General features: G+C 38.1%; 1 protein-coding gene across 1 annotated transcript; it reads right to left on the bottom strand.

The window, feature by feature from the left end:
• Positions 1–5,261: 5,261 nt before the first annotated feature.
• On the bottom strand, positions 5,262–8,068 carry LOC125654684 (uncharacterized). The gene is made up of 2 exons (XM_048884706.2): positions 7,612–8,068; positions 5,262–6,434 (listed from the first exon to the last, which is right to left on the bottom strand). Exons 1-2 carry the CDS (start codon positions 7,764–7,766, stop codon positions 5,423–5,425), a joined length of 1,167 nt encoding a protein of 388 aa, XP_048740663.1. The 5' UTR covers positions 7,767–8,068; the 3' UTR covers positions 5,262–5,422.
• Between the last annotated feature and the right edge of the window lie 2,360 nt (positions 8,069–10,428).

Raw genomic sequence — 10,428 nt, 5'->3', positions numbered from 1 at the left:
AAATGTTGTTTTGAAATATAAAATTCGAGGCGTTTTGATATATATAAGCTCACACGTTAGCCGAGGCTTTTATACACAGGCACTTGTTTCACACACACCCTCCTAACTGGTATTAGTAGGGAGGAGGTGACCCATACATGAAACAAAAGCCTGTGCTTTTATATTGCAAACAACATTTCTCGACCTCGGAGGCTATCCTGCAAACGCGATCTTAGCCCAAAAATATACAGCCGATCATTTACCTATACAATTACGAATTACGTCACCGTGACGTCATGACATTTTCCGAAACGGAATGTTTGCTGACGAAAAAGGGTGAGTAGAGATTGTGGGGTACATACTAGATCTATTTTGAAAAATACATCAAGTATTTAGTTTGATGTTGACTGATTATATCAACTGCTTTGAATACACAGTCCACGAAAACTGTGCACCGACGTGTTTGTTTACATGTGTATCGATCTCGGAATGCAGACGATTGATTTAACTGAATGGCAATTGTTCTTCAATCATTTATAAATTTGCTTTGCAACATATATAGATAAATTTTTATAATTATGAAATTGAATTATCAGTTATCGACTTTATTGCTGTATTAGCTAAACACGAAGTACAAGCGAGATGTGTCAATTTCCCCCATAATCTGTTATTACGTATGAAGGTATATAGCAGAATAATGACCGCGGTATTCCTTTTTGGTCTTTGCAATAACCGTACGCGTGGTAGAATCATGTATACACACTGGCAGATAACTCGTCCGATGATTAAGATCATCGTCGGATACCCACGGGTGATCTCGTCTCAAATACAAATCACCCGTGGGTATCCGACGATGGATAAAGATGCGCAGAAAGGCAAGCAGTTCTGGAAAATGTTCCAGTTTAGGAAACCAGTCACTGGTACGGATTGTTTGGTTGACTACTAAGAACAAAGAGAGACGATCTGAAGAGACAGATAACAAGATAAAACTAGTAACCAGGGCTTTGAACGCTTGGCAAGTTGATGCATCGATCTTTTACATGAGGAAGAACATTTTTCATTATGTTATAGACGGACACCACCAAGGTAATAAAAGAAGATCCCTAAGCTTCACAATAATGGTAACAATACTAGACAAAATGAGGATCCTCGGCAACAAAGTCTCAGGAAAACCGAAGACAAAGGCGTGTGTGTAGGTGGGGGGGGACGCTTTCGGGGAAATGCAATTTGATAAATGGAGAGTGCAGATTCAAGGGAGTTCGAGCAGTTGATTCGTAATGATAAGGAAGAACATAAATTTTGTGAATCGGCGCCAAGGATAAAAGAAGTAGCAAAGATATATGGAGCACCAAATTAGCATAAACTCAAATAATTGAAGATGTCTTTAATCGTTTGAAGAAATCGTCAATTCATTTGATGCGCACAACAATTCAATGAAAGGTTAGGTCTCTTCATAATGATTAATGATATCTTCAGTTTTGAATTATTTCGTGCATTAAGCGAATTGGTGATAGCATTATAATTATTCTGCTGAATTGATGCGCGCTATAATTGAATTGTTGCTATCCTCAAATGAATTGATGCGCGCTACAATTTAATTGAAGAGAGGAATAATTCAATTAATGCGCATATCAACTTAATCCATGCGCGTATTAAATGAATTATTGCCATATTGAATTGAATTTTAGCGCACATCAACAATTAATATGTGCAATAATTGAATTAGAGCTCTCTTCAACTGAATTAATGATCTCATTAATTCGATTGATGCGCGCAGTAATTCTTTTAATTTTTTTAGAGAGACCAACTATCTAATTAGAGATATCTTCAATCGCACATGTCCACAAGTGAATTAATGATTTCTTTGATTGAATTGTAGCTCTCTTTAACAGAATTGATGCACGCATTAATTCCTCTTACAAAATCGTTGTAAATTAAAGATATCTTCAATTGAATTACAAGGATAATCAAATCATTTCTGCCAAGCTCCAAATTAAATTTTGCGAGCAATAATTCCACCACATTTATGCGCTCGTCAATTGAATTGATGATATAAAATAATTAAAGATATTTTCAATTATTTGAGTTTATGTTAATTTGACGCTTAACAAAGATGATCAAGTATGCCTGATACGCCTCATCTCTTACGACCAAAGAGAGTCCCATCTAAAGCTTTATAAGAACCGTTAAATCTTGAAATTCTATAGGAGAAAAAATGCATCGTACCATAGGAAACCCCAGAAACACTGAAACAATTCTCCACAATGTCCCAATTGAATATGGAATAAAGGATATATTTTGCCATTCTGGTCGTAAGATGGTTCCTGTACACACTGGACAACTAGAAACATTGGTGTTACTGTTTTAAAAGAGGAACTGTTGGAGCGACAGTATAGACATCAAGGAAAGCTAACGTAAATGACAGTGATGAAATGTAGGAATACCCATATGATGTACAATACCAGTCCTTGTTACCCTGATTTACTCATATGATGTACAATACCAGTCCTTGTTACCCTGATTTACTGACAGGATGTACAATACCAGTCCTTGTTATCCTGATTTACTCATACATATGTATGATGTACAATACCAGTCCTTGTTACCCTGATTTACTCATATGATGTACAATACCAGTCCTTGTTACCCTGATTTACTGACAGGATGTACAACACCAGTCCTTGTTACCCTGATTTACCCATAGGATGTATAATACCAGTCCTCGTTACCCTGATTTACTCATAGGATGTACAACACCAGTCCTTGTTACCTTGATTTACTGACAGGATGTACAATACCAGTCCTTGTTACCCTGATTTACTCATATGATGTACAACACCAGTCCTTGTTACCTTGATTTACTGACAGGATGTACAACACCAGTCCTTGTTACCCTGATTTACTGACAGGATGTACAATACCAGTCCTTGTTACCCTGATTTACTCATAGGATGTACAATACCAGTCCTTGTTACCCTGATTTACTGACAGGATGTACAATACCAGTCCTTGTTACCCTGATTTACTCATATGATGTACAATACCAGTCCTTGTTACCCTGATTTACTGACAGGATGTACAATACCAGTCCTTGTTATCCTGATTTACTCATAGGATGTACAATACCAGTCCTTGTTACCCTGATTTACTGACAGGATGTACAATACCAGTCCTTGTTACCCTGATTTACTCATATGATGTACAATACCAGTCCTTGTTACCCTGATTTACTGACAGGATGTACAATACCAGTCCTTGTTACCCTGATTTACCCATAGGATGTATAATACCAGTCCTCGTTACCCTGATTTACTCATAGGATGTACAACACCAGTCCTTGTTACCCTGATTTACTGACAGGATGTACAACACCAGTCCTTGTTACCCTGATTTACCCATAGGATGTATAATACCAGTCCTTGTTACTCTGATTTACTGACAGGATGTACAATACCAGTCCTTGTTATCCTGATTTCGGTTACAGTGATTACATCAGTCACAAGAATCAAAGTAAGATAATTCAGGGATGCTATGAAAATCCCTACCAAGTCCCGAAGGCTAGGTTAACGTTTAAAATTGTTATAAAGTGCCTGAGTTTGGATGAGAGTAAAACATTGCAAATACGTGTATACAAGTTTAGTGATAAAGAAAGGAGGAGTATTTACTAATAGCTTTAATTTAAGACAGGAGACCATATAATCCTGATAGTTGTTTGGACTAATATACAAAAATGATCAAGATAGTAGGACGTAAAACGAATATTGGTTCACTAAGGAATTCCAAGTCACTCACGAGAACAAATTGCGTTAAATTCGTCGATACATGAACCACGAGACCTCGGAGACTGCAGATGAAATCTGTTTGACGTGCTTTTCAGTCCAATGAATTTGCTCATATTGGGGATGACAGCAGACCCAAATTGAATTCACATGAATGACTAGTTAATATGGTACATATCCTATCATCATACTCCGGCGGTTTGGACAGATATGTTCGATATAGATTGCAGTATGATCGAGTTTTATCGGCCCTGTCTGATACATAACATGTATACATTAGATTACTCCAGACGATGGGCTAGAGATGAAGAGGACGACCTTGACACTTTGTCAGAAAGAATAAAGAGTATACTAGTATCATATTAAACATGTTAAAAGTAAAGTGCGTACCATCTATCCTTCTGTGTTTAGTAAACCAGAAGTGATAAAAGAATTAGATTGGTTACATGAGAAGTATGCACTAGTTCCAGCTGAGAAAGCTTGTAAAACATTGTCTTTGTAAGGCTCATTATTACAACTGCAAAGTCCCAGTTCTAAACACGTTTAATATCTGTCAATAGGACGAATAAATCTGAGTTACCGTACCTCTAATGGATTCCAAAACTTCACAAAACCCCTTACAAACAACGATACATTGCTGGATCCAGTAAATGTTCTGCCTAGCCCTTATATTTACAGGTGCTCCTTACGAAATATTAGCTGCAGGGAAGGAGAAACTTTTGGTGTATTGCGCCACATTATATGCAAGAAGTGGTGTAAATCAAACATGAACTCTCAAAAATGCCAAAGAACATTTAGTTTTAAAATGACAAAACTTCTTCCAAAATCAACAGCATCAAACGTAAAACTTTAAAACATTTCACCACCATTCCTCATGATATTTTTTTTTTTATATCTTTGATTCATTAATTGGTTGTGTATTGTTTAACGTCCCTCTTGAGATTTTTTCTTAGATATTTTAGAGAGCTGCTTCTAAACTTCATAAAAATTAAACTCAGAAACTGTGATCAGTCGTCCAAAAATTAAACAACATTCTGATTGTACGAACAAGTACTAGTACTCCTAAATAAATATTTAAAAAGATGCTGTTGAAAAGCAAAAGCAACTGTATAGTCCCGGAAACTGGATGGTGGAGTGGAGTGGAGGGCAATACTTAGCAAAACATGGCAAAGATCAGAGTCGTCGCATCTGGGCCTTGTGTGTCAAGAGGCACAGTAAAGATTTTTCTATATCAAGCTATATGACAGCAGAATTTTACATTATACATAAAATCGTTTATCTTGCACACTATAAAACCTAATATGGTTACATCATTTCATATGGCTGTTGCATCTCTGGAGTAAGGCCTAGTATGACATTCCAATAATTACATCAGTGGTGTATCATAAGAGCTATTTGGATGAAACTGTTACGTGTAAAGATTTTACATTAAAAGATAGCAAACATTCAAATTGTGGATGCGTTTTCAGGTAACAGCATTGTCTCTAAATGTAACGAAATGAGTCGCATGATAAAAGTGAATTTATTTTCATATTCTATATAACAAAAAACTCTAAGTGTGAAAATAAAAACAATTTCTGGTAAAATAAAACTTATCACAGGTAAAATGAATACTTTTAAAAAAAAGTTTTCCATCTGATGATATTAACTATCTGCATATGAGATTAACTATCTGCATATTCATCAGATATTTCTTCCAAATCTTCGCGGATCTGCCGTCTTTGATCTAAAAGACTGCGCAACTCGGTTGCAACATAATTCAACCGTCTACCCAGATCACGCACTTCTTCTAATTGTTCTTGCCGCCGACGCTCACGCGTTTCCTGAAATTCCGTAAGACCACGTCGGCCTCGTTCTAGCTCGTTCGAGAATGAGGTCATTAGGTTGTCCAGCCGTTCCCTGCTCTCCCTCAGTCTTTCTCGGACATTGCTAACGCCAGGGTTGGTTGTGTTAGTTCGGACTCCTCTTGACATAGTTCCATTCGTTCTGGGCTGTTGTGGCGGCTGGGGACGGCGCTCGCTGGTTGCTGACGATCTTTGCTGGTGGGATCGCGTCTCCTGTGCGGCTCTTGGACTACTGTTATTGATAATACTAGGTAGAGTTGGCACCCGCCGGACAGTTTGGCCTGCTGGGCGAGGGGTTGTGGGTGGATGTGGAGTCCTCGGCGTTGTCATAGCGGAAACGCTATGTTGTGGCGATGCGCTTGTGCTGCTGTTGCCCGCATCTCTAGCAGTTTGAGTACCCGCCAATCGGCTCCTGGCCAGCCGATTTGCAGTGGACGGGGGACGTAAGGACAGTCTTGACCCAGATTCGTGACTACCATTTTCTAACCTCGGGAATTGGTCATCTTGATTCTCCATGTCGCTGTACATACTGCGATAGTGATCATCGAATCTACTTCTGAACGGAAGGCCAGTACGTGTGTATGTAGTGTGAGTGTGTTTAGGTAGCAATTTCAGTGGCCCTCTCCACTTGCAAGTTTCTAAATGACATTTCACTTTTAGATTTCCCACTTTTTCCTCTAGTTCACGATCCCTAATATAGTACCCTTCCGTTCGACAAACTGGACATCTTCGGTGATTTCCGTGAGGTCCTGACGTTGACCACACGAATATACACGAGTAACAGTATTTGTGTTTGTTGCTGCATCTTCGAGGCTCCTTTAAGATTTGATAGCTGGAAGAAAAATATTAAAACATAAATCTCAAGTTGGAGAAAACAGTATGTACATTGCATTAAACAAAAACATTCTTCATTAATGCTGGCAAATTTACAGATTTGTCTTTTGGTTGAATTTAAAAAGTTTCAATTTTATTAAATTTCAAATCCCTTCCATATTTACCAAATACTACGTAATCGGCTAAAATAAGCATTCAGGTAGTTTATGATTAAAGTGATTTTCGTTTTCCCAAACACTTCTGAAATCTAACTCATGGCTTGTATCTATTTTATTGGTCTGGTGGAGAGAGAGAGAGAGAGGGGGGGGGGGGTCATAATAAATTCTTGGTTTACATTGTATCGAACATCTGGGAAATAGGGATTAATTTGATTTCTAATCGCATGAAATCCAAATTACTTGTAAACTATTCATCATTTTTCATTAAATGTATAAGTTACACATGCGGCAAACATCCAGTGCTACCAAGATATACGCTTTTAAACGTGAAGCATTGTTTTAATTGCAGACAGGGATTGTCTGAATTTTATTAAATGTCTTGTCCTATACATTCTAAAAAGGATAGACGTAAATGTTGATTTGCAGTGACAGCTTGTATATACATGATTATATATACAGTGTTACAATATATCCTGTCTGATACAAGATTCAACATTAATCGAGATTGACTTGGCTCCGGTAATATTGTGAATGAGGTTTAATGTTCATAAAGGATACAACACCACGATATGTGGAAATATTCACCCGCGTGTTTTGTCTGTAATAAACCTATGATGTCTGAATGTGGTTTATTTCTCGATGAACGCACCGACCTTTTAACATTGTTTATGTATTAAGGGGAATGTTATATATACATAATGGAAAAGGGGGGTTAATTACAACACAATCGATTATATACTTGTCGCCTACATAATCGTAGAAAATTCTCACCCTTGCTTTAAAATTTGGATTATAATGCATGTAATTCGAGTCAGTAAATACAGTGTAATATTGATATCTACCAAAGAAATGATTGAAGATGATCTACAAACTTGTGCAACTAACATGACTATTTAATGCATGCAAACATTACATCAATTCAATCGATAAATAGAACTACATGTTGACGAATGTGTCTGCAACGTACACTTTTGCCAATTAAATCAAATTAGAGTTACTTTTCTTTCAATTTATTACCATATTGAACATTCGAATTCTTCTTTTTGTTCCGGAGTTAAGTTTATAAATATATCCTCACTGAATCCCCCTGGCTTCACATTCACTTTAGGGGTGGCCAAATCTATCATCGCCTCCAACAAACTTAATAAGGGTCGAACGTTTAGATCCGACATTTTGATTTGCTTATTAATCCCAGACACTTTACAAATCACAGTTTATTTATAAACACTGTATATTTTCCTAACATGTCGTTTCACGATCAGAAAATCGATTTTCCAATCGGTGATCGGATCGAATGTTTGATCATTTTAGCAATCCTAGTTTTAAGCTCCATTTGTTGAGCAAATGACGGTGGTTTCCTTTCAGTTGACGTGAATATTTGTGTTCTTCTCAGGACGCCAGCCGGATCCCCGACACGGTTCCCTGGATCCCTGCCAGTGATCCAAATTCGCGTCATTCGTTACCAGAGCGCTGGCAACAAGGACATTTAAAGTACGGGGTCCTGACCAGGACAGAATTGAAATTTCTCCTTCTGTTAATGGGTAAATTACGGTGAAGGAGGTTTGAAGAATTTGATAATTCTAAATCGTTGTCAACTGCCAAGTGACACCTTCCATTTCACCTGCAACGGCACTGCATTACAAATGCATATCAGAGAGGGAATGACCCGAAAACCAACGAAAATTGGAGCACTGTGTGAAAAAAAACCCAACACACTGGTGACAATTTAAAGTCCTCAAAGCCTTTGAACTTACGGAAGATATAAATGACAAAAGTTCCACCTCAAAAAACAATTGAGGAAACAATTTTAATCTATCCTTCCTTTCTAAATTTTTCAATTTTGATAATGATCAAATGATTATCAAGTTGATTACAATGTCTTACGGTTTATCCATGTTTTAAGGAAATATATCCACCTTTCTCATGCTATTTGTAAGACTTTGCTATTATAAAGGTGGATGATATTATTCTGTTTAAATCTCGATATATGCTTACCAGTTTTTCTACGTGATTACGTGTGCGCTTCTATCCATTGTGTATACAAAAGAGGTTGTCTTTATTAGAAACTCGAGAGTTTATGTGTATCAAACAATATCATTAAATTCCTCTAGAATACACCTTCTTTTTTTTTTTTTAAATGTAATAAAGTTAAAATGGATTAAATTGAGTTTAGGTTGAACATTTTGATAAAATGTTTTCCTTTTCACATTTCTACATGTCACTTAAATCTCCCCAAAACTTGCAAAATGGAAATATATTAAATTGCCCTTGTCCACAAACATCTAAATGTTCATTTGAAGAAATTTGCCTGTTTTCCGGGATGTTGATTTGCTGTTTATGAACACGCACACGAGCCCGAAGCGGGTAGCTTGTTTTTCCAATATCTAGGGTATATAATCCAGTTACCACACGATCCCTCTAGTCGGTTACCACACTAATCTTCTAGTCAGTTACCACACTAACCCTCTAATCAGTTACCACACTAACCCTCTAACCAGTTACCACACTAACCCTCTAACCAGTTACCACACTAACCCTCTAACCAGTTACCACACTAACCCTCTAACCAGTTACCACACAAACCCTCTAACCAGTTACCACACTAACCCTCTAGTCAGTTACCACACTAACCCTCTAACCAGTTACCACACTAACCCTCTAACCAGTTACCACACAAACCCTCTAACCAGTTACCACACTAACCCTCTAGTCAGTTACCACACTAACCCTCTAGTAAGTTACAACACAAACCCTCTAACCAGTTACCACACAAACCCTCTAACCAGTTACCACACTAACCCTCTAGTCAGTTACCACACTAACCCTCTAGTAAGTTACAACACAAACCCTCTAACCAGTTACCACACAAACCCTCTAACCAGTTACCACACTAACCCTCTAGTCAGTTACCACACTAACCCTCTAGTCAGTTACCACACTAACCCTCTAGTAAGTTACAACACAAACCCTCTAACCAGTTACCACACTAACCCTCTAGTCAGTTACCACATTAACCCTCTAGTCAGTTACCACACTAACCCTCTAACCAGTTACCACACTAATCTTCTAGTCAGTTACCACACTAACCCTCTAACCAGTTACCACACTAACCCTCTAGTCAGTTACAACACTAACCTTCTAGTCAGTTACCACACAAACCCTCTAGTCAGTTACCACACTAACCCTCTAGTCAGTTACCACACAAACCCTCTAGTCAGTTACCACACTAACCCTCTAACCAGTTACCACATTAATCCTCTAGTCAGTTACCACACAAACCCTCTAGTCAGTTACCACACTAACCCTCTAGTCAGTTACCACACTAACCCTCTAGTCAGTTACCACACAAACCCTCTAGTCAGTTACCACACTAACCCTCTAGTCAGTTACCACATTAATCCTCTAGTCAGTTACCACACAAACCCTCTAGTCAGTTACCACACTAACCCTCTAGTCAGTTGCCACACTAACCCTCTAACCAGTTACCACACTAACCCTCTAGTCAGTTGCCACACTAACCCTCTAACCAGTTACCACACTAACCCTCTAGTCAGTTACCACACTAACCCTCTAGTCAGTTACCACACAAACCCTCTAGTCAGTTACCACACTAACCCTCTAGTCAGTTACCACACTAACCCTTTAACAAGTTACCACACAAACCCTCTAACCAGTTACCACACAAACCCTCTAACCAGTTACCACACTAACCCTCTAGTCAGTTACAACACTAACCCTCTAACCAGTTACAACACAAACCCTCTAACCAGTTACCACACAAACCCTCTAACCAGTTACCACACTAACCCTCTAGTCAGTTACCACACTAACCCT

The sequence above is a fragment of the Ostrea edulis genome, chromosome 7 (assembly GCF_947568905.1).
Source record: "Ostrea edulis chromosome 7, xbOstEdul1.1, whole genome shotgun sequence".
Taxonomy (NCBI): Eukaryota; Metazoa; Mollusca; class Bivalvia; order Ostreida; family Ostreidae; genus Ostrea; species Ostrea edulis.
This window is presented reverse-complemented; position numbering and strand designations above follow the sequence as displayed.